Raw genomic sequence first — 24,234 nt, 5'->3', positions numbered from 1 at the left:
GAAATTTTTTGAATGCTACTTGCTACTTGTAAACTGTATGTCTGTCATGTTAAATGGGATAATTCTTGCGATGAATAGCTTGATGCTAGCTGGTTGTTAACTCAATCATACCAGCCAAAGGAGCCAACTTTTCAAAATGATTTGGATGCTAAATGCAGCACAAATTACCCCTTCCTAGGTACAATGAAGGAGATTGCTCAATATTGTGAGTGCTCAACCCACACATTACACTCAGAGCAGGCACCTATGATGTCTGGCATTGAATGAGAAGAGAATTTTAAAATGCCTTATTGCTGCTTGTGTTTTTTTATGAGGCGACTAGCATAGATTCAGATGGATATGGAAAAATGGGTGAAATTTCACCAAGTAAGCAGAGATGTGGAAAAGATACCTCTCAGATTTTGCAAATCTAAACTTCTTTTTCTTTCTAACCTGACCAGTCCAGAATACATAGGTTATTTCTGTCAGCCAGCAGATCGAGACAGCAGCCTAAAAACTGTAAGCTCTAACTTTTAAGAAACAATATGCAGCCATAGCTCACCAATATTCTCTGTGTTCAGCAGATGCTGGTGGGTGTTCTGTGTAGCAGAAGACTAGGCTGGTGAGGTAGGTCCTAGTTTGGAGAATTAGTTACCTGGTTGAGCTTAGTTAGATGGAAAAGAATCTAGGGCAGGGATCCTCAAATCTAGTCCTTGAGATTCACATGCAGCCTGGTTTTCAGGATTTATACAATGAATATCTGAGATCAATTGGCATGTTCATTGTGGAAATCCTAGATCTAGGGCATATGTACCTTAAGGACTACCTGGAGGAATCTAGGTACTTCCCCTGCCATACCAGCTGGATGCCATCGGGATTCATTAGCTGTTCTTGCCAAGGAGAGTCACAATGAGATGGAAGCACCTTGAGAAGCAGTGAAGAGGTGCTCATGTTATGGGGTGCTGTGCCTGTTGCGAGAACTGTACATCTCATCTGCAGTCGTCCTCTCCAGCTCCTGAGTACTCCAGATGGGGTGATTGTGGAAGCAGGCATCCTCTACCTCCTCAGAGGTAAAGAACTCCAGAATAGCATGGAAAAAAGTGGCCATTTCCTGTTCCAAGGCAGCTGAACTAGAGAAGACAAAGTCTTCAACATACTTAACCTTGAAGGAAGTCCCCTTATTTTACTGTTCCTGACTATTCAGGATGGAGGTATTTTCAAGTGAACAGCAGCAGGTCTGTGACTTTTTCCTATGGTTTGTCCTTTTCCACAAAACTTTTCTTATGCATTAGTCTCAGGGGAGTTTAGCAAATTAAGTGCTTGGGAGCAGTCCAAGCCTATATATGCCCCTTCTCATGTAAAAAGGATGAAGAATGGTCTCATTGAAAGATGCTGAGGTCTTCTTGGGAGCTTCTGGAGATACTGGTGCAAACTCTTTGGAGTATGCTGAGTGGTGTAGATAGAGGAACTTCTTTGGTTGATCCTTTAGAGGAAGGAGAACTCTCATTGATTTAAGGAAATGACCTCTACCATTGAATGCCTCTTCTAGAGAGAAGAACACATGAGAATGATCTTGCAGACATTAGAAGCTTTGAGTATTGGGGATCCTATCAGATTTGTAAGCCCACCAGAGTGTTTCCAGTTCATTAAACAAATCAAACCCTCATCATAGCAGAGTGGCATGCTCTAAAGGCTGGCCTTCTTATGGAAAGAGCTATGGATAAATCTTATCTTCTGCTTCTGAGAAGAAGGAAAGGTTGAAGTTACCAAAAGTAGCACCTTGGTGATGGTAGTCATCAAAGAGACAACCATGCCAGTAGAGATATTATGGTTCTGAAGATTATACGGGATCATAAGTGAATCTGTATTCAGATGAGCTTTTAAAGTGGCTGCAGGCAGTGGTGTGTGATGCTTATATTGCTAGAGCATGTTTGCACTGGATTCAGTGAGCAGGAGAAAACATTCTTTGAGGATCTCACCTTGAAGTTGGTTTTGTTAGCATTTTACTTGGCTAGAAGAATTTCAGAAATAATGTGTGGTCCTCCCAAGTTCTATAAAACACAAGAGAAGTGGGAATTTCAGTTCAAACAGACCAGTCCAAAGACCCGCCCTAAAGAAGGACAAAAGGGTTCCATGTCGATCACTCAAAATTGGTCTTCTGTCTCGTGTAGTCTTTAGGGCAGAACCATAAGCTCTGACTTTTCCCCAAGATACCATGGCTATGATCTGTAGTCCTTTATTCTTTCCCCCATAGTCTTTCTTCCTGTATTCTTTGTACAGGGGCTGCTTGGGTAGTTACAGGAATACAAGAGAGCTATGATTGCTCTGTTGCTCTTCTAGGGCAGAGCTCTCAGCTCTTGGGTCTCTGTCTTTATCTGTTGGCTGTTTGGCATAACCTATTTCTTCTGGACTCATCTGGTTGGACTCTAAGAAATAAAATTAGCAGGTAAGACCAAATTTTTCTTTATTGCATTGCTTAGTGGCATCTGTTAATTATTTTTTAAGTTTTCATATTGCATGCAATTGCTTCAGCCTAGTCATACAAAGAAACTAGAGATTTTGTGTTGGCAGTAAGAGGGTACTGCAGTCTAGCAATCAATAGGAAGCCTGTGCACTAACACATAGGGAGGTGGTGGTAGGTTTTGGTGTGTCTTAGCAGTCTATTCTGATGGCATTCTACAGCATAAAATACATTTTGCAGCAGTTCCTGGGACCACAGCAAACTGGGACTCTAATTATAACTGTACTCTGCAGGCCATTCTGTTTGACAATACACATTTTGTGCTGTTCAACTTGTCTCCATTGATGTAATACATTGCTTTGCATCATGCATAGGTGGGAGGTGACTAACTGTAATGAGGTTTCCATGTACATTTGTAGAAACTTTGGCACCCTAGCATAAAACACAAATTAGAATGCGAGGTCTGCATTCCTAGTTTTTACAACTACCAAGTTCCCCAGTTCCAAGAGATTTTAGGCCAGCCCTGAATTTCAGGGAAGTGTGTATTAAAACATTGAGACCTGCAGGACTGATTCTGATGGATAGAATGAAGAACTTGAAAGTACCACACTGTTGATATTCAAAACTGTTGAGTTCAAAACTGGGACTGGCCAAAGTCTAGTTCTTGGAATTGGGTATGGGTAACATTGAGTTCTTTAGGTACTTAACATTTAGGTTTCTGAAAAAGATGCATCTATTATGAGCATATGTGACCTTGACTGTAGAAATCGTCTGTTTCTACATTTTAATATGCCATAACATATAGGAGGGTTTAGCTTCTAAATAGGAAAGTGCTATAAATACTTTATTTGGCATTGCTTAGCAGTTTGCCAGCTTTAACAGATGAAGAAACATGCATAATACTTATATAATCCTATATTCTTTCGGGTAGTAAATAATGCTTAATTAGTTTAACTTAATAAAATTGACTATTTATTTTAAAACTTTGTATTCCACTTACACCTAAGCGGATTACAGATAAAAAAAAAAGCCATATTGAATAGTTCACAATTATAGATAGCCCAGTTGCACAATAACAAAGAAGGATTTTGTCAAGTTTTGGCATGATTTTTAAAGTACTAATTGTGTGTAGGCTCATGGGTTGATGTTGCTGCTGAAAAACAAATACTGGAGAAAATGGTCATTTCTTTTCTGCCTGGGCAATCGGCTGCCTGTCTTCTAGGAAAGCACACTGCGAAAATTGCTCAAATGGCAAAAATGGGGTTAGCAACTGGAAAAGTAGTAGATTGGGATTTCAGCTCCTGCTTCTGAATGTTAGAATGGATCTTTTACTAATGTTGACAATTCATATGTTGCTTAGTATAGTACTGCTTTTATATTTTGCCCAGGAATAATTTTTTATTTCCTTCAGAAAGCGCAGAAGGTTTTCCAAGTTATGACACGGCTTCTGAACAGCTTCATGAAGCAGGCTACGATGCATACATCACTGGACTCTGCTTCATCTCCATGGCAAACTTCCTAGGTATTCAATTGAGTCTAAATCTCCCTGGTTTAAGTATTTGAGTCTGTACCCTATGCTCTGACTTCTCCTATTTTTGCTCAACAGGTTCCTTCCTGAATCCTCCCAAGCCCAATGTATCTGCCCGATCAAAACTCATTGAACCTTTTTATAACAAGTAAGTAATTTTTGAAAGTACTTTTTAGAGCAAATATGGTGTGAAAATTGTCATGGCACAATAGCATCAGCTACTTTCCTTTCTTCATTGAGAAACTATCTTCAAAGTGTACACAATCCAAATCATCAGCAGTGCTACTACAACCTGAGCCATGGGGCCAAGCCATTTTTTTCATTTCTAACTTCTTTGCTCTGGCAAGTTGTTGCTCACTTCAGAGGATGGAAAGAGGCATGGTTAAAAAAAAAAAATCCACTAGGTGGTGCTGAAGTATTGGACTTTTTATGTTTAAACAATTTTATTGATGATAACGTAACAGCAAAACAAGAATAGCAAACAGCGCCAACCAAGTATAGACAAATACAATTAAAGGAGTAGCGACAATATCAGGTCATCAAAATTTTTTTTACCATAATAACATGCTGGAACCCCCCCTCCCTCTCCTACCAACTCCCGCCCTTGAACAATTGTGTGCAGTGCAACCAGGAGCATGTACAGAAGCATAACAGTACAAGAAGAAAGAAAATGGCTTAACCCTCCAACTGGCACATCATAGGTGCCCTACTGCGTAGTAAATGTATATATGGATGATAGGCAAACACCAAGCACAAACCAAACTTCTCCCTGCCCCACCCCCCACTTTGTTTCACTTCTGCCAGAAGATAGATTTAGTTTCTGAAAGTAGGCATGAAATATTACATTGTGGTAGCAAGAGTGAGGGTTAGACGCAAAGCATTCACAGATGCAGCCAAACAGCAGTATAAAAGTAAAACAAACCTTTTGGTTAATGGGTTCAAACAGATATGCTGAAGCCTGTACACTTCATAGGTGTGGTAACTTCATAGGGAAAATAAAGCCTCTTAAAGTCTTCACAAGGAACTAGCTTCTGCCAGGCTCACAATCAACAGTGTGCACCAGCTTAAATTTAGTATTAAACCGAGACCTGGCTCCAACCTGCTCACAAAAGATCATGACTCAGTATTCCAACAGAAGCCTCTCCACTCTCAAGGATATATTCCCTATCTTTCACGATGCAATTTAATATCCTCTTTCTTTTTCTTATGTAACCCTCATTCTGGCCTCCTGTAATTCACTGATTGTCCAGCCTTCTTCGAATGTAAACCACCCCGCTGCGGAACCTGAGCCCCCTTCAGTTATTCCACAAACAACTGAAAACCTGGCTTTTCAGCAAATTGTAGCTCTATCCTTCCCCCCTTTCTCTCCCCCTTCTACACATAAGTTCATGTAATCCTTTTTCTTCTTCTCTACCCACTATTTTAAGTTCTTGTAAACCGTGTCGAGCTCCATTCTCATGGAGATGATGCGGTATATAAACTTAAGGTTTAGATTAGATTAGATTTAATGTCTTCTGGATAAGGACTGTCATTAGAAGGTGGCTAGGCTCACCTGAGAAGGCTGTAAAAGATGGGAAAGAACGCAAAGTAGTTGCGAGTGGAGGGTTGTAGCACTAGCCTACTAAAAAGCTGGAAGCCTAAGAAGGAAGTTACTTGACTAAAACAATTGCAGCTTTTACTTCTTAGCCATGCTTATGAATTCACATGGACTTTCCTGTTATACTGTCTGCCTTGTCTCCATCTCCAGCTCCCCCTTCCATTTTTAGTGGTGGAGATTAGGGATGACATGATGCGAGTTTCTAAGCATATTCTTGCATGAAGAGGACACTGGAATTTTGAGGACTTCTCTAAAACTTTTCCCCCCAAAACAGCCTGCCTACTTTCACTAAGGAAGCTGTACTTGGGCCCAGTGAAATGTTCAGGTCTTTAGATATCATCTTACTGAGCATAACTGGTAAAAAGATCTGGACAGCTTTTAAAACATCTTTTCTATATAGAAAGATCCACACTACAGTCTTGTAGAAGACTTATATTTTTAGAAATCAGCAGAGTATGAGCTAGATATTCAGATTCCATTTTTTGTTCATTTTTGACTTGTACCCAATGCTCTCTAAGGATTGACCTGGTGCGTGCAAATTGTTTCTCTTTTTTTTTTTAAATTTAATATTTATTGAGTTTTAATAATTGACAATAGTTACAAGTCAATAAGCAAACATACACTGTACATTGAAATAAATCACTTTCCAAAATTCTTAAGAAAATCAAACTATACAAAGCATTGTTAGTCCACAATGTATATTGGAGATGAAGTTAAGGAAAAAACTGAAATAAAACATTTAGGAAATTAAATAAAAGACAATAAAGAGGCGATCTGACTGCTCTTGAACAATCTGCATTGAGCTAATTTGAAAACAGAGAAGCTCATGATGACTCTCTATCTGAGATAAACTTAGATAACTGTTGTGGTTCATAAAATACATATCTATTTCCTTCAAATGTCATAACACACTTACAGGGGTATCTTAGAACAAAGGTTGCCCCTATTTGTACAGCCTGAGGTCTTAATACCAAAAACTGTTTTCTTCTTCTCTGGGTTGGACGAGATACATCAGGGTACATCCTAATTATGTTTGTCATAAACGGAACATCTTTATGCTTAAAAAACATCCTAAGCATCCAGTCCCTATCCGAATCAATTGCAAACTGTACTATTAAAGTAGCTGGGACCTGAATCTCAGTATCTGATCTCTCTAAAATCTGAGTCAAATCCAAACTATCAGCAGATAAATTCTGCTGATCTAGGTTTGGATTTTGAGGTTTAATTCTTTTTAAAAGGTAATATATTTTTGAGAGAGGCGGGTACGAGATTTCTGGTACTTTCAAAATTTCTGACAAATATCTTTTAAACATAGTAAGGGCAGTTGTGGATTGTACTTTTGGAAAATTAATAATCCGAAGATTATTCCTCCTAATAGAGTTTTCCAGCATTTCTTGTTTAAAGTGCAAGCTAGCACTGTCCTTAACCCAAGTCAGGGCTTGTACTTCCAAAGTTTTTACTTTAGTCTCAGTGTCACTCATTTTGTTCTCCAGACTTGATACCTTATTTTTAAGTTCCAAATTTTCTGAAAGAACAGTAGTACAGCGTGAAGATAACTGTTGAATTTGACTCCCCAGAGAAGTTTGCATATTTGATATGGCTTCCCATATGGATTCCATTGTAATTACCTTAGGCCTTTGCAAGGGGACAATCTCAGTTCCAATATGCCCTGTTGTGACCATAGTTTCAGTAACCACTCCAGAAATCAGGGAAAGTTCATGGGCTCCCAAAATACCTGGAGCCTCCTGAATAGTTGAAGAGAGTACTTGAGCTTGCTGAGTTCTCTGAACCGCTTCCTGCGATCCTAAGGGCTCCTCCTTCCCCCATACCGGGTTAGTCCTCCCACTCCGAGAGGACAGCAAGAGGGCATCCCGAGCCGGCACGTCGGCAAACGACTCCTCCGTTGCTACGGGGCAGGCAGGCGGTCTACGCTCATCCGGAGAAAGAATGACTGCCTCAAAGGAGAGATCCTGCACCTCAGCTTGTGCGGTCTCTCCAGCCGAGGATACCTCCGGTTGTGGCGTTCGCGAGCCATGTTCCACGAAGGAATCCATCGGCCCCGATGGTGCCGCTACTTCAACGGGAAAAACCCGAACCTTTGACTTCCTTTTCACCATAATTCAATTCCACCACGAGAACGACGGCGTCTCCGCAAACATTCAGATCGCCATCTTAGGTAACGCAAATTGTTTCTCATGTAAGCGACAAGTTCTAAAAAAAAAAAAAAAATTTTTCTGTGTGAGCAGATTTTCCAGATTTGCAAGTATTTTTGCTAGCGACCATATAAAATCCATGAGCGACGCTCCTAGATTGTTCTTGTGCTCAGCTTTAAACATAGCTTGTACCTATATATCAAGTTTGTGTCCTTTTGTTTCAGCCCTGAGAAGTACTTCCTCCGTTTCCTTTTTTCATTTGGTAAACAGTTCAAGCAAGAGCAAGCATTGGGTTGTGTGTCTTTCAATCTGGAATAGGGCTTGCTATACAGTGATTCCAAGTAAGGAATCTCTCAAACAAATTCTCAAACAAATTTTCTCTTTTTTTTTTTCCCCCAGACATTTACTACTACTATATTTGACACATTTCATTTTAGAGCAAACATTGCACGCACACAGGAACATGTTTTAAGCATGCAAATGATTAACAGAAGTACAATTTCTAAGTGGACATGCAAGCAATTTTCCACACAACTTCTAAATCAAATGCAAACTATGAATGAACACTGTTCCTTATTTTAAGACATTTAATATTCTGTAGCATAGCTATCAGATTCTTCTTAAATTTGGTCTGAAATAGATTATTTTCCTGTATGCTTTGAACATATTGCAGAATAGTATGATGAAATCAATAAAAACCTTTTGCATTTTATTCATGGCATGGGGTATGATTAAGATATCAGTGATAGGTTTGGAGATTTATTACTGAGCTGAATTTACAGTAATTGTGGGTGAAAAGTCATGTAGGGGCACTTTCATTAAAACTTAGTGCATGCTAATGGACATTAGTGTATGCTAATTGCTGCATAACCTATTTTATGCCTATGGGCTACTTGGCACTTAATGCACACTGATATCTGTTAGTGCATGCTAAATTTTAATAAAAGGGCCCCTTAGTTTCTTATATGCTCTGAAGTCCCCCCCCCTTAGAGAAGTGGTATTTTAAGATGGATTTTTGAATTTTTTTGCACAGCTCTTTGAGAAACTTTGATAGCGACAAGGTTATAGAATGTGGGATTTATTTTTTTCAAGTTGCAGCTCCTACTTTATTTTTCTTTTTAAATTAGGTCAGTCCCCATGGCTTAATTTTATTTTCTTTAAAATTTGTGGTAGTCCATCTATCCTACTGCTTGGTAGACTGGGAGAGATCTGGACAGCCTTTTCTGTGGAAACGGCAAGGTCCAGAAAGCTCAAAAGTGAAAACAAAATTAAACCTTGTAGTCCTAGGGCAGCGATGGCGAACCTGTGGCACGCGAAGGCCTTGCAGCTGGCACGCGCAGGGCCGCCATCAGGGCAGTACTACCAGGGGGTGCACAGGAGAGAGAGCTGAACGGGGACGATGGGGGACCCGCGGGGTTAAATATAACTCGAGCCGCGAGGCTCGTCTTCTACTCCGACTGCCCTGCCGCTCACACAGCCGATCGGAAATCTTCCGTCATGCACATAAGTTCTTCACCCTCTAAACTGTGCCGTTCCCTTGAGATTTTGCAGGCCAAATGCATGATCTTGCATTTCTTAGCATTAAATTTTAGCTGCTAAATTTCAGACCATTCTTCAAGCTTTGCCGGGTCTTTCTTCATGTGTCTACTCTATTGCGCATTTTGGTATCATCTGCAAAGTTTTTTCAACCCTCTTATCCTGTTTTTAATAGTGGCCAAACCAGGTCACAAGTACTTAGCAGGATTCCATGCTGCCTATTCCTAAGTCTGCCACTCTTCCTGAATGTACACAGCTCTCTTAGCTTTCTAACATTCAGGTGTCATACATGCAAGTGTCGTATAAAAAAATTAAAGAAAAAATATTAAAAACATTCAAGAGATTGTGCTGTGGAAATTTTTTTCCTGTTCATTTTAAATGTTCTGCTTAGTAACTTAATGACATTTGCCGTAGTCTTTGTACTAGCTGTAAAGGAGTAGCCTATTGGTTAGCACATCAGCCTGAGAATGGGCAAGTCACTTAACCCTCCATTGGCCCAGATACAAAATAATACCTGTATTTAATCAGCTTTGATTGTAACCACAGGAAGGTTATATATTAAATCCTATCCCCTTACTTTTTATCTATCTACACCTGTTCTGTTCCACCTTGGACATTTATCATATCGCTCCTCAACTGACTCTTTCCAAGTTGAATAACTGTAACTATAGTCTGCCTTTCTAATGGAGTCGTCGTCGTCATCACCTTTCTCTGTATTTTCTGATTGACCATCTTTTTTTGAGGTAACCAGAACTGTGCACAATGCTGTCACATCATAGAGCAATACACAGGCGTTATGTTATTTGTAGTCTTATATTCCTCCAGATCCTCCAAAGAAGAGTTCAAGGTAAGTTACAATATCAATTAATGCAGCACAAACATTATAGCAGTGCAGGAAAAAGTCCAGTTTTACCCCTAACATAGATCTTGGTGGAGACTAGAAAAGGGGCATGTGGGGTGGGGGGTGAAGAACTGAGTGAGGTAGCATGTGGGAGAAGTGGGGGTAGATGAGCTGAGGGAAAACAAGGATGAATTGGGGTAGGAGTAAGTGTTTGAAGGAGGGGTATAATGTGTGCACATTGTGAGTATGTAGGGAGGAAAATGATCTGCAGACTTTTGGTTAGAGCTTCTACAGGTCATAAAATGAATTGCAGGTAGCACTGATTTGTATTTTAATTATGTTTTTTGTAATGATATTTGTAGCAAGAGGTATGAACACAATTGTTGCTACAGAAAGTCAGCACCACCTGCAGCTTAGAGCTCCCCTTGGACTCAGTGGATTGCTGAAATAAAAATCATTAAAATCCAGAAGCCCTAGCTTCTTAACTTTTTTCTTAACATTTTTGCATCTTTGAGTAAGACCTCTTCAGTTTAGAAGTTTAATTTCTGTTGGACATGGTGGTTATACTGTATTTTGATAACTATTGTGTACAGAATTGATGTAATATTTTTGTACAGAATTCCCCTAGGAGTAACATACTGCACACCATTAAGGATTAGCTATAAACACTCAAACAGTGGCAATGCTTTTCTGTAGAGTGAGGTTCAGGTTTAATGCCCCTTTGAGTTGGGCCTGAGCAAGCCACGGTTGATGTGCTCAGGCCCAGGGAAGGAGGAGAAGACTGCTTTGAGGCTGCATATCAAGAGACAGCCCTGAACCTTCTGGGGAAGATCATTTGAGCTGCCTGAAAGGTATGAAAGATGGAAGGAATAAAATTATTTTTCATTTTGGAATGAAAATATGCAAACCAAAATAAAAAAGGAAATTACCAGTTTCAAACCAACAGAATAAGGAATTTGATTTGTGACATCCCTGATACTGCTGTTTATAACCAATTTGAAAGCATTCCATGCCTGACAATGGAAATGGCTATCAGTGTTCTGCTACTGAAACTGCAGATTGTTTTAAGTCTTGCCTTCTGACCATTAACTATTTAAATCTAAGATTTCATTGGACATTTTCATAAGTCAGTATGAATGATGCATCAAGATTTTATTGTGGCAGGTCTAAGACCTTAGTAAGAGCTCCCACTTTACTGTAGATGTTTATGAATGCTTAACTTTTGGTAAGATTCAATGCTTTGCATACATATCTTTTGTCATGGCAGACTTTTCTAAAGGATCCTTTCTATTCTCTGCTTATATCCCATTATCCTCATTTCTCTAGTTGATCATTTGCAGTATTTCCTCATTCCATTATCTCAGAATTGTCTTTCTCCCACTGCCTTTCATTTCATGTGATCTCATTACCCAGCTCATTTCCTCCCCACTTGTGTCTCTGCTCTTTCTTCATCCTCTCCTCTTTTGTGGCTCTTGAAAATATAGCATGATAAAATGAAAACACTAGTGTGAATTCTAAAAGAAGTCTATAGAACAAGTTGATGAAGAGGGTTAAGATTCTTAAGATCCACTACAGATGGATGATTCCTGGATACCCATGTCACAGCTAATTTCTCTTCTTCAGTACTTAAGGTTTGATCATGGTACCAGATATTGCAAGTTTACCTCATTTGAAGGCAAAATTAAGAACATTTTTTTTCCAGGATGCCTTTAAAACATAACTGCCCTTATAAGGGCTAAAATTCAAATTTCTTCATTTCACAATTTTATCTTGCAAATTTACTTTACCAACTACTGTTTGTCCCTTACTTGTTCTTCTTTTCTAATAAATATTGTTGATCTCCCTTTTTTACCTCTCGTTCCTATCCTATATAATAAAACGCTAGCCGCGCATGCGCACTCATACCTGCGTGATCTGTGATCCGTAGGTCCGTGGCTAACGCTCCCTCTCTCGCAGACTGCAAGGTGATGTGCGGTCTTGCCGGCTCTGGCTCCCTTATTTTAAAGTTCACAGTGGCGGCAGTGGCTCCTCTTCCAGCTCCCTTACACTTTACTGCCTACTTTAAAGTTCACAGCGGCGGCGGCGGCTCCTCTCCCGGCTCCCTTACACTTAGAGCGCCTCTTTCCCTTCCCGCGGACCCTACTATGAACCTGGTGATTCCAGCAGCATATGCAGCAGTCTTCACACGCTGCTTCGGGCCCTTCTACTGCCCTGATTTGCTCTGCCACGTCTCTGATGATGTCATCAGGGACGTGCCAGAGTAAATCAGGGCAGTAGAAGGACCCGAAGCAGCGTGTGAAGACTGCTGCACGTGCTGCTGGAATCACCAGGTTTGTAGTCAGGCCCGCGGGAATTGAAGGGGGGACAGCAAGGACTCTATATCCGATGAGGCCTACTGTTGGACAGGGGGAGCAGGAAGAGGTGCTGATGGACGGGGGGGGGGGAAGGAAGGGAGGCCTACTGCTGGACAGGGAGAGCAGGAAGAGGTGCTGATGGACAAGGGGGGGGAGAAGGGAGGCCTACTGCTGGACAGGGAGAGCAGGAAGAGGTGCTGATGGACAGGGGGGGAAAAGGAAGGGAGGCCTACTGCTGGACAGGGGGAGCAGGAAGAGGTGCTGATGGACAGGGGGGGGAAGTTAAGGGAGGCCTACTGCTGGACAGGGGGAGCAGGAAGAGGTGCTGATGGACAGGGGGGGAAGTTAAGGGAGGCCTACTGCTGGACAGGGGGAGCAGGAAGAGGTGCTGATGGACAGGGGGGAGGTAAAACAAAGGGAGAAGGGCTGCTGCTGGATAAGGGGAGCAGTGAAGGGGTGGTGGTGGACACAGGGGAGGTAAAAAGAAGGGAGAATGGACAGGGGTAACACGCAAGGGGTGGTGGTGGACAGCCAAAATAAAGAAAGACAGAAATACAGAAAGCGGCTAAGGAGACAGAGAGAGAAAGAAATAAGGACAGACACACACATATATTCTAGCACCCGTTAATGTAACGGGCTATAAAGCTAGTTTGTTATAAATTGAAGTCTTTTAGCTACTAACTTCCCCTTTTTGTCATATGTTGTTTAGTCCTTAACCCTGTTTTGGTAAATGTATAATGTTTGATATTTTTATCATTGTACACTGCTCAGAAGTCTGATTGAGCGGTATAAGAAATTTTAATAAACTTGAAACTTGACAATATTTGCAAGATAATAAGCTAGAGACAGTGCTTGCCAATTCATTTTTTTATGCTTGTAATTTAATTCTGTCATCATACAGTTCTGTTTTTAAGTGCTCATTCAATTCCTTCCAAATTTCAACAGCAATAAAACAGCCATTTATCTGTATTTTGTTTAAAGCTTCAGAAATGAGTTTCTGAATTCTCAACGTTTCTTCAACATTTCTCTTAAGCCCAACATTGAGAATTATCCCAGGACAAGCAGGCAGCATATTCTTGACTGATGGGTGACGGCACCGACGGAGCCCCGGTACGGACAATTTTAGAGTGATTGCACTCTAAGAACTTTTTAGAAAGTTCTAGCTCGGCCGCACCGCGCACGCGCGAGTGCCTTCCCGCCCGACAGAGGCGCGCGGTCCCTCAGTTTCTTAGTTTCCGCGGAGCTAAGAAGACGCGTTTTCAACGGCTGTTGAAATTTTTTCCTAACTTGCCTTCCCGCTCGCGTAAACGTTTGGCTTAATTTGCCTTTTTTCTTTCTTTTACTTTGTTAAAAAAAAAAAAAAAAAACTTTTATTTTTTTCTTCAATTTTCGGTTTTCCCCGGCGGGGCCTTCTGCCACCATCGAAGCCTCGGCCTTCGATTTGGCGGAAGCCGTTTTTCCTTTCATGCCCCCTCAACCGGGTTTTAAAAAGTGCCAGCGGTGTGCTAGGCCTATATCTCTCACGGACCCACACAACTGGTGTTTACAGTGTTTGGGTCCTGAGCATCAGGCCTCTTCTTGCACCCGCTGTGCTACTTTAAAAAAACGGACATTAAAAAATCGCTTAATTCAACAGCGATTGTTGTTCGGTGCCGAGATGTCCGACCCCGTTCCTTCGACTCCGGCTTCGGCACCGATTCAGTCGGCACCCTCGTCTTCGACGCCGCGTGATTCCACACCGGCATCCCAACAGTCAGGTAAGCCGGCTAAGAAGCCTTCCCCGCTGGAACGTCTTCCGGCCTCGAGTGCAGTGAGTCCAATCCTGCCGCCTGTAAGACGCCAGCGGAAGCGCTCCGCCCCTATAGAGGTGAGTCCCTCGACATCGGGCTCCTCATCTCCGGGGCGTCGAGCGGCACCGCAGGTACCGCAGAAGAAAAAAGCGGTACCGGTGCCATCCCTCGATGACCGCATTACGGCCATCCTTCAGGTGCAGCTTAAGGAGCAATTAGAACGACTCCTTCCTGCTATCATGACACCGAACCTTCCGGTGCCAGTCCGCACCGAGCCATCGGTACCGGTTGTGGAACAACCCGTATCGATACCGATTGTGGAACCCGTGTTACCCGCTTCCACTGTTTCGGTACCGCTTCACCTAACCTCATCGGTATCGATGCCAGTCCTTGCACCGGAGCCGAGAGTTCACCATCAATCGGTGCAGACTTCGGCACCGGTGCGACCGATAACTTCTCCGGACACGGTATCGATGAGGTCGGGTAAGTCGGTGCGCAAAACCCGACACATGCAAACGTCGACACCTGAGTCTCGGGACCATTCTTCCCATGTCAGGGACCCTGATCTGTGGGGAGACTCAGAGGAACCCTTTCTTTCCGAAGGAGAATGTTCCTCAGAGGAGGAGGATTCGGCTGTCCCTGACCCATCCTCCAAACAGGCCACTTCCTCTTTCTCTAGTTTTTTGAAAGAGATGTGTGAGTCCTTGTCCATTCCTTTGGAGGCTGAATCCAAAAAGTCTAAAGCTTTTTTGGATGCCCTTGATTTTGATCAGCCTCCAAAGGAATTTTTGAAACTTCCCCTTCATGACATCTTGAGGGAAACTTTCTATAAGAATTTAGAGACTCCTCTAACTGTCCCAGGGGCCCCACGTAAACTGGATTCTCTATATAAGGTAATTCCCATTCCTGGGTTCGACAAACCTCAACTACCACATGAATCCTTATTTGTCGAATCCACCCTTAAAAAGACTTCAGGAGCCAGTGTATATGCATCTGTCCCTCCTGGCAGAGAAGGAAGGGCCATGGATAAATTTGGTAAGAGGCTCTACCAAAATGCTATGTTAGCAAATAGGGCTAGTAATTATGCTTTTCATTTTTCTTTTTATTTAAAGCATCTCCTTACCACCATGGCTTCTTTCGAGAAATATCTTCCTTCACGAAAGCATCCCGCTTTTCACACATGCTTGTCGTCTCTTCTTCAATTGCGTAAGTTTATGGTTAGATCCATATATGACACCTTTGAACTTACATCCAGAGCGACAGCAATGTCAGTAGCTATGCGTCGTTTGGCCTGGCTTCGGGTATCCGAGCTTGATGTTAACCATCAAGATCGGTTAGCCAATGCCCCATGTCTAGGGGATGAGCTCTTTGGGGATTCCATGGACTCAACCACACAAAAGCTCTCTGCTCATGAGACGCGCTGGGATACCCTGCTCAAGAATAAAAAGAAGCCTCCTCCGCCAAGACCATACAGGCAGCAATCGGCCTATCAACGCCGCTTCACAGCTCGTCCATTGACTACCACTGCTCAACAACCTAGGCGTCAGAGGCAACAGCAACGTCAGCCTCCCAGACAACAGCAGCAGCAACAAGCTGTAAAACAACCTCCTCAGCAGAAGTCACAGCCCTTTTGACTTCATTCTCCGCAGTATAGCCAGTATCCCTATTCCTGCTCTCCTGCCTCAGCCTATAGGAGGTCGACTTTCTCTGTTCCTCAGCCGGTGGGAAGTAATCACTTCGGACCAATGGGTCCTCAACATCATCCGCCACGGCTACTCTCTCAACTTTCAGACTCTTCCACCTCAAAGCCTGCCAAAAGAGTCTGCTTTGAACAGTCCTCAATCGGCCCTCCTTATTCAGGAGGTCCAATCCCTCCTCCTTCTGAACGCTATAGAGGAAGTTCCTCTAGATCAAAAGGGGCAGGGATTCTACTCCCGTTACTTTCTAGTTCCCAAAAAGACAGGAGATCTCAGACCCATCCTGGATCTTCGCGATCTCAACATTCATCTAGTAAAAGAAAAATTCAAGATGCTTTCTTTAGCCATCCTTTATCCCCTTCTAAATCAAAACGACTGGCTATGCTCCCTCGATCTCAAAGAGGCTTACACTCACATACCGATCAATGTAACCTCAAGACCATATCTCCGATTCATGATCAATCATTGTCATTACCAGTACAAGGTGCTGCCCTTCGGTCTTGCCTCATCTCCAAGGATATTCACCAAATGTCTCATTGTGGTAGCGGCTTTTCTACGCTCTCACCACCTGCATGTATTTCCTTACCTGAACGATTGGTTGATCAAAGACACTTCTGCTCAAGCGGTCCTTCTGGCCACCAACCAAACCATCCAGTTTCTACAACTTCTAGGATTCGAGATCAATCTACCCAAATCTCATATCATTCCCACTCAGAGACTTCAATTCATTGGAGCGATCCTAGATACACTCCTCATGAGAGCTTTCTTACCATCCAATCGTCTCCAGACTCTTCAGTCTCTATGTCACCAGGTACTTCCTCTGCCGTCCATCTCAGCAAGACAAATGATGGTACTCTTGGGACACATGGCATCCACAGTTCATGTCACACCTCATGCCCGTCTTCACCTGCGCACTCCTCAATGGACCCTTGCTACCCAGTGGTCCCAAGCGTCGGACCCTTGCTCACGACACATATCTGTGACATCATCTCTTCGTCAGTCTCTTCAATGGTGGTTGGTATCCTCAAATCTATCCAGAGGTCTTCTGTTCCATCAGCCTCCTCATCAACTAGTCATCACCACCGACGCCTCTCTGTATGCATGGGGAGCTCACTTGAACGAGTTCCAGACTCAAGGTCTTTGGTCAGCCCAGGAGAGGAAGCATCAAATCAATTTCCTGGAACTCAGAGCGATGTTTTACGCCCTCAAGGCCTTCCAACACCTTCTCTTTCCTCAGGTCCTTCTGTTGTGCACAGACAATCAGGTTGCGATGTACTACATCAACAAACAGGGTGGGACAGGCTCTCGCCTTTTATGCCAGGAAGCCCAGAAGATATGGACTTGGGCCATAGATCACCATCTCTTCCTGAAAGCTATATACATTCAGGGGAAACAGAATTCCTTAGCGGACAAACTCAGCAGAATTCTCCAACCTCACGAGTGGACACTCGATCCTTTAACTCTACAGTCCATCTTCGCTCAGTGGGGCACTCCTCAGATAGACCTCTTTGCAGCTCCTCACAATCACCAGCTGCCCCTATTCTGCTCCAGACTTTACTCTCCACACCGTCTAACAGCAGATGCTTTTCTCCTCAACTGGTCGAATCAGTTCCTGTATGCCTTCCCTCCTCTACCTCTCATGTTGAGAACCTTGTTCAAGCTCAAGAGGGAACGAGCCACCATGATTCTGATTGCTCCGAGGTGGCCCAGGCAACATTGGTTCTCCCTTCTACTTCAACTCAGTTCCAGGGAACCTTTTCTTCTTCCTCTGTTTCCTTCTCTGCTTACGCAACAGCAGGGAACCCTTCTGCATCCCAACCTCCAGTCTCTACACCTGATGGCTTGGTATCTCTCGGGCTGAACTCGACTGATACTCTTTTATCTCAGCCCGTTCGTTCCATTCTGGATGCCTCCAGGAAACCAGCCACTCTACAATGTTACCATCAAAAGTGGACGAGGTTTTCTTCCTGGTGTCTTCTTCATCATCTTGATCCCACTTCCCTAGCGGTGGAGACGTTGTTGGATTATCTTCTTTCTTTGTCTGATTCTGGCCTGAAGTCCTCTTCCATCAGGGTCCACCTCAGTGCCATTGCAGCTTTTCATGAGCCAGTCCATGGAAAACTTCTTTCAGCTCATCCCCTGGTGTCCAGGTTCATGCGTGGGCTTTTCAATGTGAAACCACCTCTTAAAGCCCCTCCGGTTATCTGGGATCTCAATGTGGTTCTTTCAGCTTTAATGAAGCCTCCATTTGAACCTTTAGCTACGTCTCCTTTCAAATTTCTCACTTGGAAGGTACTTTTCCTTATTGCTCTTACCTCTGCCAGGAGAGTCAGTGAGCTTCATGCACTGGTTGCAGATCCACCTTTTACGGTCTTTCATCATGACAAGGTGGTTCTGCGTACACATCCAAAGTTTCTCCCCAAGGTTGTTTCTGAATTTCATCTCAACCAATCCATTGTTCTACCGGTTTTCTTTCCAAAACCTCATTCTCATTCTGGGGAACAAGCTCTGCATACTTTGGATTGTAAAAGGGCTCTTGCTTACTATCTGGAGCGTACGAAACCCCACAGATCAGTTCCCCAACTCTTTCTATCCTTTGATCCGAATAAATTGGGACGTCCTGTTTCTAAACGTACGTTGTCTAATTGGCTAGCAGCGTGCATTTCATTCTGTTATGCTCAGACCGGACTGACACTGGAAGGTTCTGTCACGGCCCATAGAGTCAGAGCAATGGCAGCATCTGTAGCTTTCCTCCGTTCCACTCCTATTGAGGAAATCTGCAAAGCTGCTACTTGGTCCTCAGTTCACACTTTTACATCTCATTATTGTCTGGATGCATTCTCCAGAAGGGATGGTCACTTCGGCCAATCTGTTTTACAAAATTTGTTTTCTTAATGGCCAACCTTCCCTCCATCCCTCTTTTTGTTAGCTTAGAGGTCACCCATCAGTCAAGAATATGCTGCCTGCTTGTCCTGGGATAAAGCACAGTTACTTACCGTAACAGGTGTTATCCAGGGACAGCAGGCAGATATTCTTGCGTCCCACCCACCTCCCCGGGTTGGCTTCTTAGCTGGCTTATACTAACTGAGGGACCGCGCGCCTCTGTCGGGCGGGAAGGCACTCGCGCGTGCGCGGTGCGGCCGAGCTAGAACTTTCTAAAAAGTTCTTAGAGTGCAATCACTCTAAAATTGTCCGTACCGGGGCTCCGTCGGTGCCGTCACCCATCAGTCAAGAATATCTGCCTGCTGTCCCTGGATAACACCTGTTACGGTAAGTAACTGTGCTTTTTGGCCATATCAGTGCTATCTATTTTCTCTTGATTTTGTTCACAAACTATCCTCAGAATAGGACAGTTCTTCATATACTGCTCAAAACAGTCCACTACAGAGTTCCATCTAATATCTTGTGGGAGCGTTAGCTTGGTTCCACCCATTCATTTCAGACCTGCTGCTGCACAGAAGTATTTAGCAATTTCAGCAACATTAGTCTTTATTTCTGGGAAACTGAAATCTTTGGCTAGGAGGTGTAGTAAATGAGCACTGCAATCCGGACTTTCTACTCTTTGGCTGGTTATTTGAGAGATACTTTGATTCACAGCTGGTTCCTGAGGAAGGGGGCTTTTCCCTCGAAATGGAACCCCGTTGGATGGGTTCATTTCAAGCTGGTTACTTTTCACTCTGGACCATTATGGAGAAGCTAAGTACTGTTTATTACTTTTGACCTTCAATAATAATTTGTGATAGATTGGCTTGGTTCAGCTGCCTCTGCTCTGCACCCTGTTTTTGGATCAGGGGAGACTTGTTGTTTTTGCACTTTCTGCAGTACCCCCCCTTTTTGGGTTTTTGTATTGTTCATTAAAGTTATTTGATCGTATCTCTTGCATTGCACAGGGCTGTTTAGTTTAGTGTCTTAAAAAGTGGGAGGTTTTTATGCCAATGATGTTCTATTGACCCCAGAATTGCACTGCTCGATCTCTGGAGGGTAGTGGAGCAGCTCTGAGACTCTTTCCTCTCATTTTGACACTTAGCCCTGTGCACATTTAGGGCTCCTTTTATCAAGCCGCGCTATCGGGGTTAACGAGCGCGACTTTTCATCACGAGCTAACCCCCGCGCTGGCTAAAAACTACCACCTGCTCAAGAGGAGGCGGTAGCGGCTAGCGGTTTAATGCGCACTATTATGCATGTTAAACCACTAGCGCGGCTTGATAAAAGGAGCCCTTAGTAACGTGGTCATTAGTTTATTTTCATAATAATAATTTGTACACCTTTAAAATTTGAATATATATTTAGATCTTGGGGTCATGTATATATATATATTGCTCTATAGTAAGGTTTTGTTGGTTTATGTTTACCAAGAGTAACATATACAATTGACTATTGAGAAGAAACATGAATTATAAATTGTCACCTCAATATTTTGATTTTATGCCAAAGTTCTAGGAAGAAAATCAATTACTTTGATTTTTCTTTAAGCAAGAAAAATATTGTGGAATTGGTTTACTACTACTAAACATTTCTATAGTGCTATTAGATGTACGCAGTGCTGTTCATTATATACAGGTACTTTCTCTCTCCAGTGGGCTCACAATCTAATTTTTTGTGCTTGGGGCAATGGAGGGTTAAGTGACTTGCTCAGGGTCACAAAACTTGCAGTGGGAATTGAACCCAGATCCCCAGGATTTCAGTCGTTTTTATTGTTGGACCACATAAGGTTAGACCAGGGGTGGGCAACTCCGGTCCTCAAGTGCCGGAATCCAGTATGGGTTTTCAGGATTTTCCCAATGAATATGCATGATATCTATTTGCATGCACTGCTTTCAATGCATATTCATTGGGGAAATCCTGAAAACCCGACTGGATTCCAGCCCTCAAGGACTAGAGTTGCCCATCCCTGGGTTAGACAATCCTTGTAGCACCAGCTACAGCTCTAATTTATTGCAATTTTGTTACCTGTCTCTGTAACTGAAAATACTTTGACTGTTAATCTTCCAGCAGTGACTGGTTTGGCAATATGTGTTAGGCCAGTGTATCGTAAACTGTGTGCCAAGGCACAATTTAGTGTACCTCCTGAGATTTCAGGTATGCCGTGGTACAATGGGGAGGAGGAGAGACGCCAGCGCCAGCTGACTACCTACAGGACGTGCCTCTCATGGCAAGAGGCACGTCCTGTAGGCAATCAGTGGGCGCCTGCACCTATCCTTCTCTCTGGCCCTCTTATCTTCTGGCACTCCCCACTGGTATCTCAGGGCCCGCCTGGAGTGCCTTCACACACATGCAGACATTGACATGATGATGTCATGCATGTACGTGATGTCATATCACGGCGATATCCGCACACTTACAGGTGTAGTGGCCGTGGCTCGAGAAAGTTTGCCGGACACTGTTAGGCTATATGCCAGTGGAAAGAGAAAATAAAGCAAGTATGCACGTCTTACTCCTTGAGGTTGCAGTCCAAGTGGAAATTGAACTTGGATATCTTTATGATGGGCATCTGGAATTTTGCTACTGTTTGGAATCTTTCAGTCTACCTCTTAACTTAGCAAGTTCCATGAAGAACCACTGACTGCCAACTCAAACGTGTTTCTGAACTGGCCAGTAGGTTTCCCTATGTAGCAATGATATATTCTCTACCCACTTCTGAAAACTGAATATTTTTGCATATCTTATACACAGTAATTTGTTTCTAATGCTTAGCTATTAGTCTGGGCTATTTATTCAGGACAGACATTCTACAGATATCAAAACACTGATCTCATTTCTCATCTGAAGGTTCGAGTTGAAGAGCTTTTTATGTTAGCATTTTCGTTTCCTATGGTATAATCAACCTTTTATAATAATAATGAGCACTGTAAGTTTGTTAAAGTATTTTTCTTTATTCATACAGTAAGAGTTTGATCAAATTCCTTTTTTTCCAATGATCATTACTTTGCAGCATGTCACCTTCTTGTACAATCCCACTTTATTCTGGGACCAGTGGGTTATTTCCGTCTGCTTGCCAGGATCTGTAGGAAGCCTCAAAACTTCAGAGGCATTTACCCCCTCCCCCTCATACCTCATCACAGAGCATGCTCCTCTGCTTACCAGTTCTTCTTCCTACAGGCCAGGCTGTAGGAGCATATCTTTTCTGTTTGTGTTTAATTTTGTGGTATATCAGTATTTTTTTGTTCATGGTTTTCACTCTCGTACTTTGAAGGTTCCCATCAGGGTCATCCTTGACTGCGGGAGATCGCAGACCTTTGGAAAAAGTCTGCTTCTGGGAGATTCCCTGCTTGTCAGTATGCCCTCTGGACAGCCTGCACATCAGATCGAGACTCAGGGATCCTTTCCTTGGGAACTTGCTCACCCCAGGTTTGTCCACTAGTGGGTAGAGTGCAGGCTGAGCGTTCCTCCACTAGGCATCTGCACAGCTTATCCAAGGGTGGCAGAGGTGTCAGGCCATGGTGCTCAGACCAATGGGGCAGTTGGAAGACTTGATATCCAGATTTCCAGTTCACTGAGGCAAAGGATCTCCCAGTGAGCTGTTTTCAAATCTGCCTGCAGTTTCTCTCATTCAGCACATTTCACAGTGAGTACAGGCTGCAGTGTTTTACTGTCAGCACATGTTTCTGTGAGGACAAACTAACAGCTTGAATCAGAGATTTGGGGGGGGGGTCTTTAAAAAGGGGGTTTAAGGTGGTTTCCCTGCATGCCCTATGCTCCCCCACCCATAAAATCCTAAAATCTCTGTTTTTGAGGGTTCTCTGTGGTTTCCCCGGGCTATTTTTAGTCAAAACAGGCTCTCAGTGGCCATCTTGGATTTTTCAAGATTTGATTTTAAAGTTATTTTTCATACTTGCCAGCTTCATTTTTGAAAGAAAACCACATAGATGACCTCTCAAGGGCAGGGTGTCATGGATTCATGCCTCATTTGCGGTGGATGGCTGTCTGTTGCACAATACAAAATTTTTCCAGTGGTGAGAAATATACTATTTTATGGGGTGTCAGAAAGACCTTTTGAAGTGAAACTTCAAAGAAATTCTTAAGATCTTCATTCATCCCCTATTTTGGAATATTATTCATTCATGGTAAATTATATAGAAAAGATAATAACTTAGCGTTTTTTATTTATTTCTTTTTTTCTATTAATAGTGTTGCACTGCTTTCTCTAGCGGTCAGCATATATCGCTCCCCTGCCGACGCGTTTCGCCTATCTTTGTCAAGGCATGGGCTTCCGAAGCCGCTGAACACTATAGATAGGAGCATTTAATGATTCAGACCCCATGCCTTGACAAAGATAGGCGAAACGCGTCGGCAGGGGAGCGATATATGCTGACCGCTAGAGAAAGCAGTGCAACACTATTAATAGAAAAAAAGAAATAAATAAAAAAAGCTAAGTTATTATCTTTTCTATATAATTTACCATGAATGAATAATATTCTAAAATAGGGGATGAATGAAGATCTTAAGAATTTCTTTGAAGTTTCACTTCAAAAGGTCTTTCTGACACCCCATAAAATAGTATATTTCTCACCACTGGAAAAATTTTGTATTGTGGTTGATTGGTCTTGAGTTCACTTTAAGAATTGGTAGAATGTCTGTTGCACAGCCATATTTCATGTGCGCTGCGGTCCGCGAGGGGGGTGAGGTTTGGCCGGATGCAGTGCCTTTGGCCTCCAGGGAAGATCGTCAAGCACCTTCTGCCTTGACATCTGTGAAAATGGCATCAGGGGGCCCTTGGGAGTGTGCTGGCAACGTTTCGTGAAATGCAAGTTTGGTTCTGGTGATAAACCTCACAAATTTTCCAAGCGTTCCAAATATGAGGTGCAGAAGTTGGCTTCCGCTGCGGAGGATGGTTTTCCCTCAGAATTTGTGAATATGCTTTATCGGGCATATTTAGTTAAAAAGTCTGACTGTTTCCCTTCCGCTGGCCTCTCTGCCTTGATTTACCATTAACAAATGTATATATTCTGTTTTGCTCTGTTTCTCGAATAAGCTGTGCTTTCTGTGTTCAAGTGAAATTGCTTGTACTGTATTTTTAAAATATCTATAAACAAAAACAAATTTAAATTGCCTGTCTATACAGGACTTAAAACTTGCAAGCATGATTCCTCTGGCAAGAGCAGTGTATAAAACCTTTAAAATGTCTGCTTATCAAGTATAAAAATACCTTGTAAAATTTCTGAGGTCAAAGAAATAGGTACCTAAATGTAGCTCACTTTGAACTACTACTGAAAAGATATGAGCTAAATCCAAAATAATTCTTTGCTACTGTTTAAAATCCAAGGATCATTATAACATTGTAAACTAATATATAAACAT

The 24,234-nt window shown here is 42.7% G+C and overlaps 1 protein-coding gene across 2 annotated transcripts in view; it reads left to right on the top strand.

Annotated features, from left to right (window-relative positions):
- The window catches only part of PARN (poly(A)-specific ribonuclease), a 220,466-nt gene that overhangs the window by 89,661 nt on the left and 106,571 nt on the right, over window positions 1-24,234 (top strand). For both annotated transcript variants that reach the window (XM_033963574.1, XM_033963575.1), the window contains exons 17-18: window positions 3,852-3,962; window positions 4,047-4,116. In XM_033963574.1, the coding sequence (XP_033819465.1) occupies window positions 3,852-3,962; window positions 4,047-4,116 (181 nt within the window). The remainder of the gene's footprint in view (window positions 1-3,851; window positions 3,963-4,046; window positions 4,117-24,234) is intronic.

Source organism: Geotrypetes seraphini, chromosome 11 (assembly GCF_902459505.1).
Source record: "Geotrypetes seraphini chromosome 11, aGeoSer1.1, whole genome shotgun sequence".
NCBI lineage: Eukaryota > Metazoa > Chordata > Amphibia > Gymnophiona > Dermophiidae > Geotrypetes > Geotrypetes seraphini.
This window is presented reverse-complemented; position numbering and strand designations above follow the sequence as displayed.